Consider the following 23,911-nt stretch of genomic DNA (forward strand, 5'->3'; position numbering starts at 1 on the left):
AGGCGGAGAGAAAGAAAGAGAGTGAAAGGGGGAGGGAGAGAGAGGGGGTGAGAGTGACCCCTGTTGTTCAGATAACTGTCAAGTTAACTCATGCATTTTGTGGCCCATATGTTGGTGTGGCTTATTCTTGGGCAGAAACACACTGATACATTTAACTTGCACTTCTGCTACAAGGAAACTTTTCACATACTGGGAAGAGCAACTAGTTTGGTTCTGGGAAAATAAGCTAAGCATTAAATTAAAGTCAATAAAGTTGCAGTGGAATAAAGTATACTGCCACTGTAAAACAGTATTGTGATTGGAGGGTCCGTTCTATAAGCCAGCTAACAGACTATTAAAAAGTGAGGTATGGCTAGTATTTTAAGACAATATAATAACAGGTTAATATCAGACTACTTGTGTTCAATCTGTCATAGCAGATGGCCTTATTTTAGCTTCTGATATTGACCCAAAACACAGAAATCTGTTCCCCCTGCACAGAAAACTGCATACACCACCAGTGACAGTTCACCACAAGACAAGCGACCTAATGCAGCCAGAAACAGTGCAATATTTTGCTTGACTGTTCTTCCAAATTCTATTAACTAATCTTTCTGGGCAGGTCGTATATTAGCACATGGCAAGCAGACAGTCGGCTCCGTGGTCTTTTACATGCTGCATAAACAGCGAGTTAGCCAAAACGACACATTAATGGAATTTCGGGAGGCCACCTCTGAATAAAAATGTAACAAAATTGCAATCAATCAGGGAAAGTACAGCTGTCAGCCCCACCAGAGGAGCCACTCCGTTTGGTTGTTCACAAAGAAATTATTCTTATATAATACCAAGCAGAAGAGGCAGTGGGGAAGGGAACATTTGAAACCCAACTGCCAACGAGACGTACAGTCCCACAGCCAACCAGTTTTTCTCGCTGTTGGTTAGTACTGCAGCAGAAGGCTAGTTACTCACTGGTTACTTCATGTACTGTGTATTGTACGATGGTGGTAAACACTATTTACATTGGGTTAAGTATGCTGATGCTAAGCAGTTTTCTAGTCCCTTGATGTCCCTGGTGAGTTTAAAATGAGTCTTGAATTAGAAATGGAAATTCAACGGGCAGCTTTGCATTGTAGTGGGCATATAACTGAAAAAAGAATTGGAACAAATTCTGACCAGAAGAAAGAAAAGGCATTAGGAAAATAAAATGCTACATATCCCAATTTCATCCAATCTCTACCCACCAGACCACTCAGTAGTGAGGAATACAGTAATAGTGGTTTGCCATTGCGTACTGGTATAAGAAGGACATAACCTGGTGCTTATACATCATTTTGTATGTAATGCATCATTTAGTTTCAGTAATGCTCGGTGTTACACCCATAAACCTGTAATCAGAAACAGCTGTGAAGAATCAAAAAAGCACAACAGATATTCCCTACAAACAAACAACTTTTTTGTGTTGAATACATGAGGAAACTAGAAAAACAAACACTGTTAAAGAGAATATATTCTGATACACTGTTCAAGACAATATATGTAATATTTAGTTTCCCCAATGCTTTTTGTTCTTTGTTTGTGACATCTGTGTAGAAATGTTATAATTCCTCAGTCAACACATCTGTATTCTGCAGGCTATGCCTCAGACCCTTTTCACTTTATCAAACTGCTGACACCTAGTGGACGTCTGAAAACAAGGTGTTGCACGACATTTTATTTCACTGCAAGTTAGGCATCTCAACATGTATATTCCATGGGTTGTCATTAAAAATTGAGATAATACATTTTCACAAGGGCAAAGTAATACATTCTAAAGACCTATGACTGATTAAATAAACAGAGATCCTGGAGCATTTCACTACACCAATCGAGCCAAAACAGCGACTGAATCCTGACATATAGCCTCCCCTGGGCTGTAACATGGCAGCTATTCAATGGCAGCACAACCCAACAAGGCACGGCCATGAACCTTGCACTGAGCCCAGCAGGAGGCCTGGAGGATTGTGCTCTGATAAGTTATTTAATTAGGATCTGTCTTTGACATAAGGTTGGTATTGTATCTGTTGCATAAGACTGCCCTTACACAAACAATGCAGACAGGAACCCTTTATTTAAATTGCGATGTACTTATTTTTGCCTAAACTTGAACATATTTGAATACAGTGATAACATATTAGCCTAACAACTAAATAATATTGTGAATCTTCATTCTGAAGTTTGACACCGAATTGGAGGGCCAAAAATGGACTTGATGCTATAAATCATTGCGTTACATCAACAGATTACCTACCACACGAATCGAGGGATTCAGTATGTGCTTCAGATTTAAAATTAAGTAATTTTTGCACTTTATATGACAGTTTGAATCATTCATTGCCTTTACAATATTACAACTAAAATACATCGAAATGGATTAATGATACAATTGCTTTGCCATTTCAAGTAGCAATCTGTCATGAAAGTACACACATTCACAATAACGGTGTGTGAACTTTAGGTAGGAAATTTAAAGAACGTGTCGGTCCATTTTAACTTGCATGAGAGACTTTCACAAAAACACTAACAGTTTATATATTTCATGGTTACGAACATAAAAAGATCAATATTCATACCTCACCCCAAAATCAGGGCAGTTTGATCTCATACGAATATCCTGTGACTGTTTTTAACACAATACAGCAACATCCCAGTAATCCCCACCTGGACTTAGGTCGCCTGTAGCAGCACGGTGAGGCGCTGACCGCACTGTTCACCCCCCGAAATGCGCCAGTTCTTAAAATAAACCAATGGGGTCAGATCCAGCGTTGGTTTTAGGCAGAACATCTAATGCCTCCAAGAACTAAAATTAGTTTTCGGTTTGACTATTTATTTTAGAATATAAACTAAATATGTCTTGTAAGTCCACATGCATAAATAAATAATATTAAAAATACAAACACATACCAGTTGTGTTTTTACTCTAGGGCCTCTTGTTTCTTCATAATAATTAATACAACACATTTATTACTTAAAAACAGGATTGGCGTCTCGGAGTATTAGCGTGAAACATTTGAATAAAAGCCTGCAGACACAAGGTTCAGACTCCTCAGTGTGTAATTATGAATGAAAACTGGAGACTGGAGTGAAGTACAGAGGGATTATACTGTTATTCTCTTGTATAGATACTACACATCCAGTTTCTACAGTTTAGAAATTGTAACACAATTTTAACAAGCAAACCTTTTTTCCCTCACTTGAAAGCTGAAAGAAGCTTTCAAGCACTTCCTTAAGCAATTTACCAGACTACTTATAGCCATCCAAATGCTCCACACACACACATGTGCATGCACATGCACACACATGTCCTGAAGAGTGATAGCATGAGATCAGTGCTGAATGTGGTTCCAGTCCAGTGACTTTCACACACAACAACATGTAAAGAAAGCTCTCCACACATAAGCACCACATTGTTCATCTGACCTTTCTCCCTAATCCAAATCCTGAAAATCTCAGAGAAAACGACCCAGGCTCTGTACACTTTCTTCATTATTATACTTTAAGAAGTATTAAAAAAACTCATGATGTCTCTCAAAATCTTTCCAGTGTGGTCATGGTGAATAAACTGTGATATTTACTACAGTACCGTCACTCCACTGACATTCACTGGCATTCAGTTAATTGCAGTTTATGACGATTTCATTACATTTCATTTGTCATGAATATATTTCTAAATCGATCTTTTCCGTATTCTCCTCATTCTTAATTATGGGGTGCAAATATTTTCAGCAGGCTTTCAGAAACATGCTCAGGTAATTTAGAACACCCTACCCGAGCTGCTATTACCATTTCCAACAATTTATTAAAAATTGCAAAATGTCACTTGTGAAAACAATGTTTATAATCCCTGTTTTATATTAAAAAAAAAAAAAACATGAACTGAACTCAAATTCGATATGACCTGCTTTACACTTCCAATTTACTCCTAGGGCAAGGTGACAGCAATATCACACTTTTTTTCCTTACTTACGCAAACATCCATTATGTATAAACACCCAGCGGATTAAACGAACGAAAGAGTCGTAAGCTGTTTAGTTCCAGAATTTAATATGATTTAAATAACTGATACAAACAACGCAGTTCAGAACGGCTTCATTTAATCTCATTTTTTCACCTGTATTTAAACACATGATGAAAAAAGCATCCAAGTAAAACTAAAAACAAACTCATCAATAAAGAAACAAGTTTTAATCTCAACCCACTACTCTAGCAATGAAAGTGAAGACAATCAATCCTTCGATTATTCCGTTGGGAACCATAGTTGCACATGCAGTTTATTGTACACGGTGCTGCAGTGAGCTCAGTAAAATACAAAGACATACCCTACTTAATACAAATAGAGTACATACTTTTTCAATACATAGGTCTTACACATCAGATGCACTTGTAATGATATAGATCTATTAATTCACAGGTGTTGGTAGAGAATTATGAGGAGGTTATTATCTAACAGTGGCCACAGACAAGTTAAGACAATTGTAATCAGGATGACTGACACATGCACTTTCTACAGACATCCACTTTCACATAACATTTGTTCTTATTTTCTGTCAGGTACGTTCTGCATGTTTGACCTATACGTGGTTTTAAAGGAGAGGATTTCTGCTGAAACAAAAGAATGAAACCAAACCTGGAATGCAAAGTATCAAAATCAAATAAAAATCTTTGGTTGAAAAACGCTAGTGGGAGACAAATAATCAAGGCAAGTGCAATCGGAGATCAATTAGAAAATTACAGGAGGAATTATATTTACTGAAATCCGGATCTAAGGATTTACTCCGTGTCTTACGTAGCGTAATCTGCAGCATGTCACTTTCTTTGGAGTAGAATTAAATAAAAGGCAAGACATGTACAGCTCTCTGGGAAAGTTTTTTTTTTGCGGACACGTACGTTAGTATTTCTATTCTTCTATTTGTGATTTCAAACTCGACCTATGGATCCTGCCAACACTCAAGTCAACTCATCCCTCCTGGGGGTGGCAGACGTCGAAGAGGTCTTGATGCCCAGGATCGGCTACACAATGTTAGCTTTTATCATGGCAGTGTTTTCCACAGCAGCAATTATCCTCAACAGCACCGTTATTTTGGTGACAATCCGTTACCGGCAACTGAGACACCCAATAAATTACTCGTTAGTGAACTTGGCAGTGGCGGACTTGGGCGTCTCTCTGAGCGGGGGGTTAATGACAGTGGTGACAAATGCAATGGGCTACTTCAGCCTGGGCAGGACGGGATGTGTAATCGAAGGCTTTGCAGTGGCATTCTTTGGTAAGTTGACATGCATAAATACTAGGACGAATTCAAGTGTATAGCTCAAGTTAGGAAATCAATGTCAATTAAGATTGTGAAGTTTATACACTTTATGTGTGTGAATTTGAGAGCTTTCTCCCACTTTTGTTATGCGTAATTCCAATTTAGTTTTGTAAAATGTTTATAATTGATCTTTTCTTACCCTGCCACAGATACAGCAGCACAATTAAAACAATGAATCAATACAAATATCTGTGTGTGTTTGCTTACAGGCATTGCAGGACTCTGCACGGTGGCTGTGATTGCAGTCGACCGCTTCATTGTGGTTTGTAAGCCCCTGGGGATGGTGATGTTTCGCACAAAACACGCCGTGATGGGGGTCGTGTCCGCCTGGGTTTGGTCCTTCGTCTGGAACACGCCACCCCTGTTGGGCTGGGGCAGCTACCAGCTGGAAGGAGTGGGGACGTCCTGTGCCCCCGACTGGTACAACAGAGACCCGGCCAACGTCTCCTACATCATCTGTTACTTTGCTTTGTGTTTCGCGGCACCGTTCTCCATGATCGTGTTCTCGTACTCACACCTCCTGTGGACACTGAACAAGGTCAGTATATATATTGATGGTGTGAGGGTGAGTTAGCATAATAGACTACACCACAACAAAACATAACAGTATTTGTGTGTATAGATATGCATGTGTTCCTCTGGCACGTTTGAAGACACGCAATGTCAATTTTCCTTGAGAAGACATGGTGTCCTCCATTCAAAGTCATTTCACCATTAGATACCAAGTGCATGCCAAGCTTTTGCATCTCATCCGGCATCGATCTGTGTTCCAGGTTTCCAGGCTCGGAGTTGCCAAGGGAGGCACCACTGCCAAAGCCGAAGTGCAAGTCGCCCGCATGGTTATTCTAATGGTGCTGGCATTCCTGCTCTGTTGGCTTCCCTACGCCGCCTTTGCCATGGCAGTGATCTTCAACCCCCGGCTCCACATTAACCCGATCGTCGCCACCGTACCGATGTACATGACCAAAACCAGCACCGTCTACAACCCCCTCATTTACATCTTCATGAACAGACAGGTTAGTAGCTTTTCAGAACCAGTCTGCTCCAAGCATGAGTCTTTATTTGTCCTTCACATATCTTCAGATGTTAAAGGCTACAGAACCCATTGATGTCCCTAATTAAATTACCGCAGAATTAAAAAGAAAGTTAATGGCCATGCTTTGACCTTCTATGCTTATGCACAGAAAGAAGCATAACCTAAAGAATGGATTTGGACCGTATCAAAGATCAATGCCTGTGTCCTGACACAGCCAATTCTGACTGTGTACTGTGGTCTATGGACAGAACAATGTTCAGTATTGTGCAGTTTAATACATCATAACACACATAAACAAAACTGAATTATCTATAGATGTGGATTAGAGTTAGTTTAAAACATGCCTGTTTGTGTTTTGTTTCTTTTAATTGAGATTTAATATAAATATATATATATATTCAAAACTAAGAAAAGTCAAAGGAAGACATCGTGCAACTTTTTGCATTACATAAATATGGTGCATCTGTCCCTTTAAGCTGTTATTTTTTTTTTACGCAACATTATCAGCAAGAGAGTGATTTATTTCAGTCTTTGATGTTCTGCAGTTTCGAGACTGCGCTGTGCCTTTCTTGTTGTGTGGAAGAAACCCATGGGCTGCAGACCCTGAAGGGGCAGAAGAAGATACCAGCATATCCACCATCAACAGAAGTAATAATCAAGTTGCCCCCACATGATCGGTTTAATTCGTTCCGTTTCATTACTTCCAACATCTCACCACCCATGTCCTTAAATCCATTACTTGGCATGATTAGAAATACACGAGAGGCGATTTTAAATGAAATGATTATAAGACATATTTATAATAGCATTGCAAGTTGTTGGCAAATATCATGTTTGGTTTTATTTCTATTTCCAGTCTGGAAGCAAACTTTAAGTCCCTTCTAATTTTTTTTTTATCCAGTGTCTTATTTGTGAGTGGCTCTTAAAAACAAGAAAGTTTACAGAGGAGAGGAGGCCATTCGCCCCATCGTGCTCGTTTGGTGTCCATGAATAACTAAGTGATCAAGGATCCTATCCAGTCTGTTTTTGAATGTTCCCAAATTGTCTCTTCAGCCACATCGCTGGGGAGTTTGTTCAGATTGTGACGCCTCTCTGTGTGAAGAAGTGTCTCCTGTTTTCTGTCTTGAATGCCTTGAAGCCCAATTTCCATTTGTGTCCCCGGGTGCTTGTGTCCCTGCTGATCTGGAAAAGCTCCTCTGGTTTGATGTGGCCGATGGTCTTAGTATAAGAACTGTTTTGTTTTAGAACTATTGTGTATGTACATTGGTTTTGTTGTTGTATGCTTGTTTCAGCTTTGTCAGTAAACACAATCTATATATTTTTTTATATAAAAGTATAGTTTTGTATATTTAGTTTTACCCTTTACTGCACCACACCTGCACACTTGTTTGTTTGTTTGGTTGGTTGGTTGGTTGGTTTTTCCTAACAAATGAACAGCCACGTCCTCATTTTAAATTCAAAAAGTTTAAACACAGCTTTCATTTCAAATAAAGCAAATACCCAAATGAACTGCTTTAGAACTTGCCTACAAAGGAGAGCTCTCCTCAGATGATCCTGCATCTTCTGAACGGTTCAGGCTCAACTTCAGCCCGCCTCTCTCAAAAGATTGGAGAGTCCTTTAAGTCCAGCCACTAAGACGCTTCTCTGTTCCTGCAGAGAAACAACATTGCAGTATTACCTCCCTCTCCTCCAGAAAGCACTCAGACTTTAAGGGGCTTAACACACAGTAGATCAGACCAGACAATTTTGAGAACCAATTAAATAATATGCAAAGTACAGATGAAAGCATGCATGTGGGTTTAGATTTTCCATTTGCGCTGACTCTAAGACTAAAGGAATATATTTGTGTGTGTTTTTTGTAAGGAAAAACAGTCTTTGTGATTTCCAGCACTGCTTTAGAAAGTCAAAGTTGCCGTGCACAAACTGCATGACTTCAAACACCACATATAGCTTTACAAACACTAATAAGGGTCCATTGTTTGGTATGCATGTAAATAATTGTTATTTAAGGCGAACATTTCAAATTTTGGATCCTGCACTTGTTAGTAAATAAATGTGCTGGAGTATTTGACTGCTTTGGCTACAGAAAAAATATGTAACTAAATAACACATTGGTAGTCCATTTTCCACCAGTATACAAAATCAGTTAAATAGCCTGGCGCCATTTGAAGACCATGTAAAACTAGGTTCATGAAATATAAAGCACTTACAAAAAAAAGTTTCCAAAGATCCACTGTCTTGGTACTACAGTAAAAGCAAAGATCTTTGGTAAAGGACACTCAAAACTCCCTGCTGCCGGTTACGTCACCTGCTATTTCCCGCCACTACGGCTTTCAAATGTGACGTAACGCCAAATTAAAAAGATCACATGACCTGCAGTGGCAACAACTGTAGTTTTTTTGTTTTGTTTGTATATAAATACAGCCCTGTATACAGGTAAGACACCCCACCAATTCACGACACATGTATTTATGGAGCATCAGGCTACATTCCCTCTGAACGTACTTCCAGTGTCGTTGAAAACCACGAAACTGACCTCCGTGTCAACATGAGTCTTTTTTCTGACCACATCGCGCCCTTTCGCCCTTTCTGTGCTTTCTGTGCTTGGCTTCAGGAAAACAATTACGTCCTGGTGACGTTGATCAGGCCATTAGAAAAGTCTGTGATTGCTAATTGTTCTGCCAATTATAATGGCGCTGTTCGACGTTGAGCTGGGCGTGGCTTCATCATCGAGATTCTTTATGATTGGCTGAATCGTGAGACGTAGTTAAGGATGTTCGATTTCAAACATTTTACAGTCGATTCCAAATTCGAATCCGAATCCTGAAACAATCTTTGCAGAGATTCGATATAGTATTCCAACGAAACGATCAACAGATTTAAAGCATTTGAACTTAAATACACATATGCAACACAGATGAATATTTGTTACGCATGCTTTGGGCAACTTCAGAAATAACCAAATGCTTTATGACAAAGTCTTGACAACTCTGAACTTCTTATAATTGTACACACATGTGGTGTACCTTGAAAACATATGGCATCTACATATTGTTATGTAACAATATTATACTACTGAACTGTGCTGACTATACTATTTGCAATGCTATTACAATGTGGCAGTGTGTATTCCATATGTAATTATAACTATATTTTTTAGCATCTTAAACTACACTTTACTACTTTGCTACACCACACTACTCCTTACTGTATTTTGTTACCATAATACACCACACTACAATCTGGGACAAAAGTGTCACCTCATCTGTGGTCCCTTAGGACATTTCTTGTTCTCTTATAACACTTACTTAGCTGCCTTCTACCACGTTTTCCTTTATTGGGATAGTATTTGCATATTGTAAAGTGTTTATGATGTAAACAGCTTAACTTCTCTTGGGGCTATTTGCATTCCATGATCAATAACAATAATAATACATAATACATCATTATTATTACAAATGTGGACTGTGTGATATTTGGAACTTATTACAATAAGTCATTTGTTAAAGCAACATCTTGTCAAGTGTCAACTAGTTTCTGTAGTTTGACTGCAAATATGGGTACATTTTTCGGTTTTAATTGAGTTGCATTTTTTCTGTAACTGTAACATTGCATGTCTAATTTCGTTAAGAGTTTGTATGTGTGTGTGTGTGTGTGATTTCCTGTTTAAACAAAACATCGAAATGAAATGAATCAAATGAATCCTCCCACTATCAGTAACGCCATGCTTCGTGCTACTGTTTTATTCAACCTCAAGCTCCGATTTGACATATCCGTGAACACGCCGCACGTCAGAGCACGCTGCAGCGCTACGTAATGACGTCTGTTACGTGCTGCGTGAGGAGGAAGTGCTGCCGAGTGAACCGGATACGGAAGAGGAGTCGTTAAATGCAAATATTGACAATTCACATTTGGTTTTGGAGATGGTGTACGTGTCTAATGGTGAGTGGATCAGCGCATTAAATTAGACTAAGATTATCAATTAATATTACACAGAAGTAATCGTATAAATAAGGTATTTTGTGTGTAAATTATTTGTCGATCTAAATGCGTTTAAAAAGGTTACGGAATGTGACAGTAATCATGTTCTGTACTACCGGAGATTAGACATGATCCGATATATTTGTTTATTTGTCGTCTCTCTAGTTTTGCGTCTCACTATCTGTGTTTACGCGTATTGCCAACGGGTATATTTGTGATATCAATTAGCCATTTAATAAATTACTACAGGGCAGGGTAAGCCAGGAGCAATAGTCTATACCTCCTTGGCACAATCTGTCAATATGTGTGGTGTTTCGATAGTTGAACCGTTGCTATTCTGTTGGTAAATCTATGCTACGAGGCTGAATAAATAAGTATTATAGTTTAGTACGTCTATCGCACATTGTGATGCATATTAACAACTCTCACCAGCTTATAGTCCCCACTAGTGTAAACACAGTAAGCATCCCATGAGGGTTCACTTCTGTGATCAGACACAGGGGTCTCTTAAGAGAGACGATTTAACTGACTTGTAGGGTGTTCTTTTGTATACATATTTCTTTGATTTGCAGTGTTGATCTAATCGTGTATTTTTTCCTTATTCTTTGCAGGCCAGGTGCTGGACAGTCGGAGCCAGTCCCCCTGGAGGCTGTCTTTCATAACTGATTTGTTCTGGGGTATTGTGGAGTTTGTGGGATTATTGTAAGTCAGCCTTAAAATTTGGTCGTTTTAGCTTTGTGTCCGTTTTTAACTCTTATCTACAGACGTGTTAAAAATAAATAAATTCAATAAATTGTTTTGTTTTTGTTTTTCCAGCTTCCACTCGCTGTTCCAGCCGGATCTCTCAAAGAAAGGCAGTGCTGGGTCGTCATCCTATTCGAGATTTGATGATGGCAGAGGGTATGTATAGCACGTTTTCTCTTGATAAAGATTACCTGCTGTTGTTGTTTCCTGTAAAGTTTAACTGATAACATATTGTATATGTAGGTATACATCATTAACACACCAGATGTGGCCCAAACTTGTTTAAGAACACAAATGTAAACGTTGTCTTTGTCCTCCGAGCAGCAGTTTCACATCATGTTGCTGTAATACTGTGTAACTAATTGATAGTTTTTTTTCTTCTGCATATTTTTACTGTGTTTATATTCCTTAGACGAAAGAGTGTGATGTATTGATTAAAAAGCAGAATATATTATGTGAGGTTTTAGTAGGTGGATAAAAGCAGGCAATATTTTAATGTAATGCAATTTAAAGAAGTATCAATCATTGAGTACTGTTCTCTTCCCAAAAGGCCACCAGGATTCCCAGGACGGAGACGCATGGGCAGGATAAACCATGGGGGAGGCCCGAGCGCTCCACCAATGGGAGGAGGAGGATGAGGACGGTACGATCGCTTCAGCTACCCTCCTTGTGCTTAACTTAAGTTTGCATTGCAGATGACGTGGTATATAGATCAAATACAGTTAGGTCCATGAATATTTGGACAGTGACACAATTGTCATAATTTTGTCTCTGTACGCCACCACAATGGATTTGAAAGGAAACCATTAAGATGTGCTTTAAGTGTAGACTTTCACCTTTAATTTGAGAGTAGTTACATCCAAATTGGGTGAACAGTGTAGGAATTACACCCATTTTTATATGTGGTCCTCCCAATTTTAGGGGCTCAAATGTATTTGGACAAATATAATAATGAATTGTGAGTTTCAATACTTGGTTGCAAATCCTTTGCAGTCAATGACTGCCTGAAGTCTGGAACCCATAGACATCACCAGATGCTGGGTTTCTTCCCTGGTGATGCTCCGCCAGGCCTGCACTGCCGTTGTCTTTAGTTCCTGCTGATTGTTTCCTTTCAAATCCATTGTGTTGATGTACAGAGCCAAAATGATGACAGTTGTCACTGTCCAAATAGTTATGGACCTAACTGTAAATCTAATACCATTTCAGTGAACCCCCAGTATTTACTCTTAATAAGTTAATTAGGTAGGGAAAATGGAAACAGTGATCCATTTCAGTTTTAATAAGTCTTGCATCAGTTCAGACCTTGCTGCTTTATTTGGGGAAAATGTGCATAGAAACACATGGAAATAAAGTTTGAAAAGTGTTTTTCTGCTTCTATTAATAATGTGTATGAGAGCTTCGGAATTTGTAAAATCTTAAATGGATCAAAGTGCTCTGCTATTGGAGTCCCATACGTTTCCCTGATGGTGGTCAGAGTATTGGGACTCATACTTCAAAGGGGAGAAAAAATGTGCACTGATGTTAGAGGAAGAACATATTTATACACTTTGTCTTGTAGACTTTTCCTTCATTATTTAATTTATTTAGTACTGCAAAATATCTAGTCTTTTTTTTTTTTTTGGGGGGGGGGTTATTTAAATGTATGTTTGGATGTTGTATAGTGCCAGGATTGTTTAAATAGCTAAAAACTAAATCGATAAAGCTTTACCTAGTTTTTCTCTTGTATACATTATGGGTGTTACGTTTAACTTCTGTTAAATGAATTCTGTACAACAACCTGATATCGGCTGTGTTAATATTTTGCTCTTTGTCCTTTTCAGGTAAACGCCTGCATTTCACATGTGGGCGAAGGATACACACGTTTACAGAGTCATACTGAATGTTTTTTTTGGAAGAATGGCAGGATTGTTAATGTAAACGCGTGTGTCCTCCTGAGGAGCTGCTTCTGCTGACCTGCAGATTCTTGATGTTGTACTGGGAATACCTGAGCACAGGGGCCAATGCAACTGATGAGCAGCTTCAGACTAATTTGTACAATTTATTTTGTCCCCCCTTGATTGATCAATGTTTTTTTTTTTTTTTTGTATCCAACTGAAGAACATTCATCTTAAAAATGTATAAAGGTTTTTGAATACTTATTCTGATGTACTGACAAAAAAGTAGTCTTTTTTAGTGGGTATGGGAATTAAATATTTGCAGAGTTAAACAATTAAAAAAAACCTCATCTGTACTTTTATCCTCCTCTTCATTACAACATCATGATCGTACATTTTGTTGCATTTCTTTCACTTCATCGCAGTCGATGAATTTGAGATTAACTCTATGCACAACCTCATTGTTCTTCTAAGCCTAGAGAACCTGGAAAAACAGGATTGTCTTTGTTCCTCATAAATAATGGGTTATTGTGCACCGCATCTTTGTTGGTGCTGTTTAAGTCTTTTGCATCCTGACCTTGAAACTTTGCACTAGATTAATAAAGTGTACCGAGTCCAATTTCACATATTAAAATAATCTGTTACACTGCTTTAGAAGATGTATTTAAATTCATCTAGTTATTGAACAGCAATTCTGTTTTGTTTTTGTAAATTAAAACCATGTCTAACCAACTAATTTCCCGTCAAAGACTATTTTTCATTTATTCTGCTGTTTTTCGTTTGAACTAAGAAAGTACACGTCATGGTTTTGTTGATCAGTTTGGGATTTCTATATTGCTGTGATGTGAAACTGAAATCCTTGTTAATTCTATAGAATTAAATCGGATGTTAACTTTGTTCATTTTGTGATGGGACTGTTTATAAAAGTGCATATGTAAACATATTATCAAAGTGACAGTTTTTATATAAGCAGAAAACATGTCTGTATATACTGTACATGTAGATAGCCTTAAATGCTTTTATCCCCTTTTTAGTTTCTGACAGCTGTTCTCCGATCATAACCACCTGGCATGTGGTCAGAATTGACATACCCTGAAACCTGTCATATCCTGTTTAAAAGATGGTAGTGTTTTCAACAGGGTTTCATTTTATCCACCGGTGTTTCCAAATCATTGTTTTATGAAGTTCACTACTAAAAATAAATGCTCAGGTATCAACTTTTTATATCCACTGGTCAAAGTTTCAAACTTTAGGGAAAGCATGTATGATAATTTCAACAGATAAAACATCCATCTGGAATTTTAATGAGAAATATTTAAAAGATCCTCTCTTTAAATAATTGTATGATTTATTGTTGACTACAGCCGGCCTCTTCCAGCAGAAATGTGGATGGTATCTGTTCACTTTGATGCTTACAAGTCCACCTGGTCTTAGTGTGCTGTGTCACAATTACACATTATCGCCAACTCATGAAAATGGACATGTCGAGGCAAATGTGCACTTAACAGCGTGGCTCTGCAGTTTATTCACCAACAAGGGGTTAATTAATTCTGTCTATAAGCTACATAAATACAGACAAATAGATGTAACAGATAGTTATATATTAGTTATATAATGAACACATTTCACCTACGTTTAGAACAATCTGGTAGATGAATCCCTGGGGAGAAAACAGTGAATGTAGACTATATAATAAACTTTAACTAGTTTTAAGTAGGTTCTTTACATATACGTATCAATGTTATATATAACAATATTTGCATTATACTTTATCACTGTTATTCGCATTTAAAGCATTTCAAACATTACACCACTCGCATTGATTCCGCAATGCAGACCAGCAAGAAAAACAAAACAAAACAACCCCGGGAAGGTTTTCACTCGCCCCTTGACTTGACAGTGACCAAACAAAACAAAACTCCGTGTTAGTTCTAGTTGTGCGCGTCTCACTGCCAGCCGTCCTCCGGTCGCAAGAAACGCCGGTGTTTGCGGGTGAGATTGGCGGCTCTTCACGGTCTCCGTAACGGATACCTGGGATTGTGTGAAGATGACTCAGGCGGAGAGAGAGCACGAAAACGGCAAAGAAAAGGAGAAAGAGAAAGACCGCGAGAAGGAGAAGGAGAAGGAGCAGCGTGGCGTCAAAAGGCCGATAGTTCCGCCCATCATCCCCGAGTCCCAGCAAGAGGTACCGGACACTGCGACCGTTTCTCACCCCGGGCCGAAATGAGCTCGTCGTACAGAGAGCAGCCATGATTGGAGAGTCGGTTGTGTTTCTGCACATTGCGATTCCTTGTGTAACATTCCTTCTAGTAACATTATCTTGCTCAACAAAACCGTGTCAGCAACGCAAGTTCATTCAGCATCCAGGGCTGCCTTTTGCCCCTTTGCTCAGCGGTCCGGGTGTGTGTTTTGGCGGTGTGGTCACTGGACCCGGCGCTCACAGACCAGCTGGACCAGTGAACCCAGTAGGCGACTCGCTTCCAGGGTCAGGGTCGCGGAACGAGAGGCATTGTGGGTAAAGTGCGGTCTTGACATGGGCTGCAGCAAAGTTAAATCCACTAGAATATGATGAATGAGAAATGTGTCGTGTTTCTGTCTATATCTGCAACTGATTGATTGCTCAGAACTGTTTTTAAGTTTGAGTTACTGCCTTAAAATACAATTAAATTACTTGAAACAAACTACCTTTAGTACACATTGTAATGCAGTTTAACACGTTTGCCAGTGTCTAGAGCTGACTACTGTCACATATATGTCAGACGTTATATATTTATATCATACAAAATACATATCTAGACACAGGCCAACGTGTTAGACTGCATTACAAAGTATACTAAATGTAGTTTGTTTCAAGTAATTGTATTGTCAAACTTAAAAATAAATGTTTTGAGGAATCATTACAATTGCATATCTATACACCCTGAATCTTGGTATAGATATACAGACAATGTCATGGGTCATATTTGTTTTTCATTGATTTTACTTTGCTGCAGCCCATGTCAAGACCCCAGTTTACCCACAATGCCTCTTGTTCCGCGACCACGAACCCAGAACTGAGTCTCCTACTGGGTTCACTGGTTCAGATGATCTCTGAGCATGGGGTCCAGTGACCACACCGCCAAAACACACAACTATACAACCTGATGACCCCTGCTTGAGTTGTGGTCAAAACCACAGAGCACTATACAAAGGTAACTTGTTGACAGTTTGGGATTTTGAATAATCAGACTTAACTGAGCTGCATATGCACACATTGTGCTCAGTGATGTGAAAGGAGTGTTTCTGATGTTCTCATCATCTCTCTCCAGCAAATCCAGAGCAATTTCATCGTCGTAATCAATCCGGGATCCAGGACCCTCCGGATCGGCCGGGCCACAGACACCCTGCCCGTCAGCCTGCCGCACGTCATCGCCCGCCGACACAAGCACACCGGGCAGCAGCGCTACGAGGACCTGTGGCTGCTGAGAGAGGGGCTCAATGTGAGTATGGCTTCCCAAACCCATTCACACCAGCAGAGGGTGCCGTTTCATAGTGGATAATTCAGTTTACACCACCTTAGAACTTGTACTCTAAAGTGCATCCCTTTCATTTTTATTTCTAAGGGTCCTTTTTTCAGAGATTATCATTTAGGAAGATAGCAATTTTCAATCTAACATGAGACGAAATAACTACTAATAAATACACGTAACCTTTGTATACATATATGAGAGTGAGAGAGGTTTTGTCATATATATGAGTTTTAAATAATGCGTTTACACACCCTTACGTCCTATGTTATTCCCTTAGAGACCGGAAAGTAATGAGCAAAGGCAAAACGGGCTTAAAATGGTGGACCAAGCCATATGGTCCAAGAAGATGTCAAACGGGGCCAGAAGAATTCCAGTTTCTGCTGATCAGGTAAGCTCTCGGTGTTGAGGTTTCTTGGAGGTCCCTTCATACAGGATGCGGGACGTGAAGATTAAACGAATCTGACCTTGATTTAGCACGACTGATGTCCTGTCAAGAGGCATGGTCCTGTAATGAATCAGACCAGATCAGCACTAAGACCCTGTGTATCCCAACAGATTGCGCTGTAACATTATTGAAATCCTGAATAGATAAAATAAATAAGTTAAACATTCAGACTGTCCAATTAAAATGACCTGTTTCTGCCAACATTTTCTTTTCTTTGAGAAAGAAACAAGGAACTGTGTGGACAAAAACTGAGATTATTGCTAATTTAGTGTATGCTTTATTCTCCTTGCATCGCAGGCGAGGGCCTTCAATAAACAGATGAGGCCAGCCGTCCTCGACCCAAGCTCCCGAGTGAAATGGACAAACACGTCCCATCACCCGGAGTTCTTGGTGGGAGAAGAGGTGGGATTCTTGGTGAAGAGCATGTGGTTTAAATCATCATAAGTCATTCTTTCCTGCTCGATGAACGTAGCTTAGACACTCAAACTGCAACTGCTTCACAAGGACGGTGCACACAGCAGGGGATTCAAAATGTCTCTTGTGTCCAACTTGAACCGGTTTGGGAACGTGCTGGTTTTAAAGCTGACCTTGCAGCATATGAAGTTGTTTTTCTCTTTAACAGGCACTTCATGTAAACCCTACAGACAGCTATAATATCCACTGGCCCATCAGCCGAGGGCAGCTGAACGTGCACAGCGGGCCCAACGGCTCCCTCGTGGCGGTCTTGGCGGACCTGGAGACAATATGGTCGCACGCCATTCAGAAACTGCTGGAGATTCCCCTCCGAGATCTCAAGGTAACCGCTGCCTTCGGTTTGTTGTACAGTTTTTATGTAATGGGTGAAGGTGTGTGTATAGAAACGAGTGCTGATTTACTCGCCCGCATCTGCGCTCGAATCTCTCAGGTGGAGTGTTTTTGTATTCGTCTCGCCTGGTGTCGAAGTGTCCCTCTGTCTCAGCCTGTCTCTCTTTGTTCCTCTCAGTATTACAGATGCATCTTGCTGGTTCCAGACATCTACAACAGACAGCACGTGAAGGAGCTGGTCAACATGCTGCTCATGAAGATGGGCTTCTCGGGTAAAATGCATAAAAACAACTGACATTTAGTGCTAGTTCGCTTTGAAGAAATGCACTTCATATCCAATGGTCAGCCTCTCCTCTAAGTTGATGTAATTTATCACTCATACTTCTAGCTATAGTGTTTAATTGCCTGAATTTAGTGTGAAGATGAACTCCTTATATTCACCCACCAGGGGGCAGCAGAAATATGCTCTTGCCATAAAATGTTACTATTCTTTTGTTAAAATATAGTAAACAAACCAAGGAAGGTATTGAAAACAGTTTGTACACACATTGTTTTGGCAGGACTTTGAAACAACACTTTAAAGGTCTACAATAGCAATAGACTATAGACCAACCACTGGAGTACTTTATTTAATGCGATACCTTTTCACAGTAGGACTGAGAAATGGCAATTGATTTCAGACAGTACTGAGCAATTTGTTGTTTTTCATCCATTCCAAATATGTATCACATCCTGGAAAATTGCTGCTTTTCAAACGAGCGTCTGCCCGAGCTGCAGGTGGGGCGCATCTGTATTTCACTTTCGTTTCTTCCCTGTTGGCGACACGCAGCCATCGTTGTTCATCAGGAGTCGGTCTGCGCCACTTTTGGCAGTGGGTTGAGCAGCGCCTGCGTGGTTGATGTCGGGGACCAGAAAACCAGCGTGTGCTGCGTGGAGGATGGCGTTTCCCACCGCAACTCCAGGTACGCAGTCGTGCGGCAGGCAGGGCTGAAGGAGGTTAAATTTCTGGTAGTTTAAAAGTAGAAATAAAGATACAGCCCTTCATAAAATGAATAAATAATGCACATAAAGCCTCCCAGTTATAGACATCAGTGTGCACCAGTTTTATTTGAAATTCACACCGTATACATTTATCAGTTTATCGTTTTTGTGATAAGGTTTCTCCCCTTCATAGCCTTCTCAAATAACAATGGACAACGGTTTCTACTGCTATGACTTCATGTAAAGTGGCTTTTATAATGTCTCTTGAGATAGCACCCCTTTCTAAAGACTGGGACTCCTGTGTTCCAGTGAAGCCTTTTCACCCTCAATTGGACGGTGATAGCAGTGTGCCTGCAACGGCAAACCTGAGTAAACCTGAGATTCAGTCATATAACAATAAAAACAGAGGTCAATGCTCCTTCTTTCTTCTTTTTTTTTAACGGCCTTCACGTGTGTCTGATCCGCTCCCCTTCTCAAGCGCTGTTCAAAGGTGGGGTGCGTTCAGCCACTCAGAAGGCTGTGTCTCTGTGTGCTGTGGTGATCAAATCCCTTGAGAAACACATGGGTACGAATAGTATCAGAGGCATGAACACGGGGCGGGAGAAACAGAGCGAGGGAGCTCTGTAGGTCTTGCTTAAAATGTACGTGTAAAATTTTCAATCAAATACTGTAAACCAAAACTGTATTTAAAATTACATTGGAAATGAACCTCAGATTATTAGCTCTTTGTTTCTTACTGTCCTTCCATATTTTGAAGTAGTTTTGTTGTTTTTAGTTACATACAAGCATACATACACACACACTAAACATTAACCAGTAAAATGACAAAACAATACATGTCTCTCTCATTGCCCAGACTGTGTTTGGCATACGGAGGCTCAGACGTGACGCGCTGCTTCTTCTGGCTGCTGCAGAGAGCCGGCTTCCCCTACCGAGAGTGTCAGCTGTCCAGCCGTCTGGACTGCCTGCTCCTCCAGCAGCTCAAAGAGACCTTCTGCCACCTGGACCAGGTACAGGACGGGCCCTGCGCTGCTCCCCATACAGTTCAAAATGAGCCACCCGCACGCGATTGATCTCCACGTTGTCTTTTTAAACAGGATATCTCGGGACTGCAGGACCATGAGTTTCGCCTCCGAAACCCTGAGTCTCCCGCGCTGCTCTACCAGCTCCGCCTGGGGGATGAGAAGCTGCAGGTAGGCCTGTGCCTGTTGTCTGTCTCCCGTTTTGTCACAGTGACGTCATTGATCCGTATATAATGAACCGATGTATACATCCATGTAGGGCTGGGCGATATGACTTAATATATAATAAATAATATCTTGATAGTTTTAGACGTTTGGGCGATACACGGTATATATCTCGAAATGTATTGTTTTTATCCAGTCAAGCTACAAAATAAGACCAAAGACATTTAAACAACAAGTCTTTATTTAATCATTAAATATGCAAAACTAACAAATACCACATGCAGGCTGTCATGGTAAATATATGCAGAATGCAACATTACAGCGCAAGTGTTGTGTGATTACTATTACGTGTGTTATGTTGTTATGGGATATATATGTATACAAATATACAGTATGATTTACTGTCACATCATAACAATAACACAAGCAATAGTAATCTTGCAACACATGCGCTGTAAAAGGTATAGATTCAGGTGGATTTACCACATCCGGGTTTATAGTGGCACATTTAACATCTGCTAGACAGGCACATTTCTTCTCTGACTGTCGCGTCTCGATTCTACTTACTGATACAGCACGTGTTAATATAAAATAGTTATAATAATATTAATAATAATAATAAAAACTGTTCTACCACTTCACCGTCATAATAAAAAGAAAATGAAACTTCCTGCATGTGTTTGCATTGAGTTCCTATTTATTTAAATGCAAACCAGCTTTATTATTATTTAATTTTATACAAATGATATCAATCTAAATTAGTGGGGGTGGGGGGTGCTTGCAGAATGAGTTTACCTCAGCGACGAGAGCGGGGCGGACCGTGTGCGCTTGCGCATTAAAGTATCTCTTTGGTTATTGTGGTTATTCTGTGTCAGTTCACTCTCATACATGTCTGTCTGTTTTTCTGATGCACATTTCTTGCCGCATCTGGCATGTGTGGAGGAACCGGGGAGAACGCAAAGCGTTGTCCAAATGACTAAAAATACTGCTGTAAGGAGTGGGATTTGCGACACAACAATATAAACGATAGAGCATAATATGAAACGACTGACGTTTTTCTATCGTCACACGATGTATATCGTCATATCGCACAGCCCTACGTCCAGGGGATCATAGAAGGGGTTTGAAGGTTTGCATGCGGACCCAACAATGTGAAAACATGTCCCACATTCATAGTTCAGTCATCTATACAGTATATTACCATGGTATATACTTCCTCCTGTGTGTTTATATTTAAAAATATGAAGGTATATAAGAAGGTACTTGTTTTAAACAGTTTAATAAACAATTTGAGTATGAAATTCTTGTGGTGACTCGCTTTGTTGAACCAGGCACCGATGGCACTGTTCTACCCGGCCACCTTTGGGATCGTGGGACAGAAGATGACGTCCCTACAGCAGCGTTCACAGGGGGACCCTGAAGACCCCCACGACGAGCACTACCTGCTGGGCACTCAGAGCAAACAGGACCAGGTGGGCTGGTGTTGTCCCTTTAAATAAGCAACCTTGTACAGGACGGCATCGCCCTGCTTATATAAATCCACGTATTTAACTCTTCGGATGTGTTTGTGTTGAAGTGTGAGCAGAAATAGGATGTGACATATTAATATGGGATGTCCAATATAGAGCTCAAGTTCAGTTAGTTAGTTAGTTGTTGATTGCTCGCAGATTCCTGGTTCGTCTCTGTACACAGTCTGGACTGGAGCGTCACTTTATACTCGTCAAAAACACAGGTATTCGGTTTGTTTTCCTGATTTCTATAAATAAATAGTTAAACTGCGGATCGTTTGATGTGTGGACATAGTTCAACCTCGCCTCCAAAATATAAAAGTGCGTAAACACAACCCGGGAGGGGGGCTGGGGGGCTCACAGTGCCATAGCTTGTATTCACCTAGAAACTGCTACATCAGGGATGGAAACAGCTGATTTCCAATGAAGAAATATTTCTAGCAACTGCAAATGCTCACCCGTTTCAATTACAGCGCTCCACCCAAATAGATCTTTGTGATTGACGAGCACCAGAAACCGCATTTAGTTTGCATGTAGAACCTCGGTTGATATGGGATTTTTCACTGGTGAGTTGTGGGTGTGAAGCAAAGATATGTTTGAGTCCAAATCTGCATGATTTCATGGAGATTTTGAGCTGAGTTTTTGCGACTTCAAAATGACTCAGAATCGCGCATTTCAGGTCTCCAATTTTCATTTTTTTTTGTGTTTGGGCAGGACCCCCAGACCCCCCGCCCTGAATTCCTCAATCCTCTCTGCCCTCATTTTGAAACCTTCATTTTGAACTATGTGCAGTGATGAAGGGAAGTGGTAAAGACTTGAATCTAATAAGACACAAAATGCTTGAAAGTTTCTATTATGTTTATCTATATGCCTACAATAATCTTTAACAAATTAAAATAATTAAAAGTGGTCTGAAAGCACTTTAATACCTATATTTACATCTATTTAAATGTTTTATTTTTGTAATTTGTCAAATGAATGTTCTAAATATAAGCAACTGGGGTACATTACTAATTCACAGACTGTGTGTGTGTGTGTGTGTGCGTTGGAAAGAGGCATTTGAAGGTGTGTTTTCCAGATTGAGCATTTGACAGGAGTCCTTTACAAGAAAGACATGTACCTGTACGTCTATGTAGTTAATACCAAATATATGTGTGTGTGTAAAACCTCTCTGCAATCTGCTCACTTGTACAGTCTGCCAAAGCCGAGCGCAAGGGCCTCTCCAAGCCCCCCGGCTTTGACGGCGAATCGAGCAGCCAGAACCCCGACCCGGCCGACCGGGGCCACTCCCAGGACCTGGACGCGGGTCACTCCCACAGCGACTGCCTGATGGCCGGGACGGACATGGAGGAGCCACCCAGCGCCCTGCTGTCCAGGAAGACAGCCATCTCCCAGTTCGAGGGCAAAGCCCTGGGGCTGGACAAAGCCATCCTGCACAGCATCGACTGCTGTGGTGAGTGGCGCTATCATCCAGATCATACCAACGCAGGCCGTACGGGGGTGATCTGACCGCTGTGTCCAGGCAGGATCGAACGCTGTTTTTATACCTCACAGCACAGTTTGGCCAACCATGTCAGCTGTGTTTTGTAGAGGCATCTGCAAACTACATTTAAAATCGCAACCGCCACCTGAATCTAGCCTGTTTCTTGTGTTGTGGTTCTCGTACACCGCGTCTCATCTCTGTGCCTCTGTGTGTCCGCAGCCTCGGACGAGACCAAGAAGAAGATGTACAGCTCCATCCTGGTGGTGGGGGGTGGCCTGGTGTTCCACCGCGCCCAGGAGTTCCTGCAGCACCGCATCCTCAACAAGATGCCCCCGTCCTTCCGCAGGGTGGTGGAGAACGTCGAGGTCATTACCAGGCCTAAGGTACGACGTAGAATAGAAAAGAGAAAACTGAAATATAAAGTGTATCTGCTGAGCGTTTGAGAGAGATGCTTCCTACACAGATTTCTTTATAGCAGGTTCAAACGATGTCTAGCAAAGGCTCTCTGTTTGTTAAAGAGAACACTAGTTTGTCCTTTAATGATCGTGTTGGGGGGACAGTCACAGAGCTTCCCGGTCCTTATGGTCTCTCCCTCTCCTTGACTCCCGGAGGACATGGACCCCTGGCTGATCGCCTGGAAGGGGGGCGCTGTGCTGGCCTGCCTCGATACGGCGCAGGAGCTGTGGATCTACCAGCGGGAGTGGCAGCGGTTCGGGGTGCGCATGCTGAGGGAGCGAGCCGCCTTCGTCTGGTGAGACCCCTGTCACAACTGAAGGGAACTCCGCTCTTGGGAATGTGGATTCTGTAAATATCGACCACCACTGAATGAACTCAGAGAACCGAGTCTCAAAAAACATCCTGGATTTTACAGACGTTGTCCTTTGATTAAACTGTACTGTTTTGTAAACTCGTGTGTGTTTTTTTTCCACCCATTTGGATCTCCTGAATAGGTGAACAAATATAATTTAAGGGCAGTCTTTCAATTCAGACGAGGCTCAATAATAGAGGAGTGAGAGCAGCTGGACGTCACTTTTA

At 40.7% G+C, this 23,911-nt stretch overlaps 3 protein-coding genes across 4 annotated transcripts; all 3 read left to right on the forward strand.

Annotated features, from left to right (window-relative positions):
* Positions 1 to 5,011: 5,011 nt before the first annotated feature.
* parapinopsina (parapinopsin a) lies at positions 5,012 to 7,034 on the forward strand. Its single transcript, XM_066700200.1, has 4 exons — positions 5,012 to 5,279; positions 5,534 to 5,862; positions 6,098 to 6,340; positions 6,906 to 7,034. The coding sequence occupies exons 1-4, from the start codon at positions 5,012 to 5,014 to the stop codon at positions 7,032 to 7,034; spliced, it is 969 nt and encodes a 322-aa protein (XP_066556297.1).
* A 3,164-nt stretch (positions 7,035 to 10,198) lies between these two features.
* Positions 10,199 to 13,856, forward strand: selenok (selenoprotein K). The gene is made up of 5 exons (XM_066697728.1): positions 10,199 to 10,302; positions 10,953 to 11,043; positions 11,158 to 11,241; positions 11,636 to 11,728; positions 12,906 to 13,856. The coding sequence occupies exons 1-5, from the start codon at positions 10,284 to 10,286 to the stop codon at positions 12,907 to 12,909; spliced, it is 291 nt and encodes a 96-aa protein (XP_066553825.1). The 5' UTR covers positions 10,199 to 10,283; the 3' UTR covers positions 12,910 to 13,856.
* Positions 13,857 to 14,867: 1,011 nt separating this feature from the next.
* On the forward strand, positions 14,868 to 23,783 carry actr8 (actin related protein 8). Of its 2 annotated transcripts, none has more exons than XM_066697729.1 (13): positions 14,868 to 15,144; positions 16,268 to 16,438; positions 16,746 to 16,856; positions 17,211 to 17,315; positions 17,536 to 17,709; positions 17,896 to 17,989; positions 18,547 to 18,679; positions 19,555 to 19,708; positions 19,796 to 19,891; positions 21,217 to 21,357; positions 22,588 to 22,846; positions 23,096 to 23,259; positions 23,488 to 23,783. In XM_066697729.1, exons 1-13 carry the CDS (start codon positions 15,007 to 15,009, stop codon positions 23,629 to 23,631), a joined length of 1,884 nt encoding a protein of 627 aa, XP_066553826.1. In that variant the 5' UTR covers positions 14,868 to 15,006; the 3' UTR covers positions 23,632 to 23,783. The 2 variants fall into 2 exon arrangements, with proteins under 2 accessions (XP_066553826.1, XP_066553827.1); XM_066697730.1 differs by lacking the exon at positions 14,868 to 15,144 and adding an exon at positions 15,853 to 16,150.
* The last annotated feature ends 128 nt before the right edge of the window (positions 23,784 to 23,911 follow it).

This window comes from Amia ocellicauda, chromosome 3 (assembly GCF_036373705.1).
Source record: "Amia ocellicauda isolate fAmiCal2 chromosome 3, fAmiCal2.hap1, whole genome shotgun sequence".
NCBI classification, from domain to species: domain Eukaryota; kingdom Metazoa; phylum Chordata; class Actinopteri; order Amiiformes; family Amiidae; genus Amia; species Amia ocellicauda.

Coding starts and splice junctions, on each gene's coding strand:
- parapinopsina (XM_066700200.1), top strand. CDS start 5,012: ATGCCCAGGATCGGCTACACAATGTTAGCTTTTATCATGGCAGTGTTT. Junction 5,280..5,533: donor CTTTGCAGTGGCATTCTTTG/GTAAGTTGACAT, acceptor GTTTGCTTACAG/GCATTGCAGGACTCTGCACG. Junction 5,863..6,097: donor TCCTGTGGACACTGAACAAG/GTCAGTATATAT, acceptor TCTGTGTTCCAG/GTTTCCAGGCTCGGAGTTGC.
- actr8 (XM_066697729.1), top strand. CDS start 15,007: ATGACTCAGGCGGAGAGAGAGCACGAAAACGGCAAAGAAAAGGAGAAA. Junction 17,710..17,895: donor TTCCCCTCCGAGATCTCAAG/GTAACCGCTGCC, acceptor TGTTCCTCTCAG/TATTACAGATGCATCTTGCT. Junction 19,892..21,216: donor TGGGGGATGAGAAGCTGCAG/GTAGGCCTGTGC, acceptor TTGTTGAACCAG/GCACCGATGGCACTGTTCTA.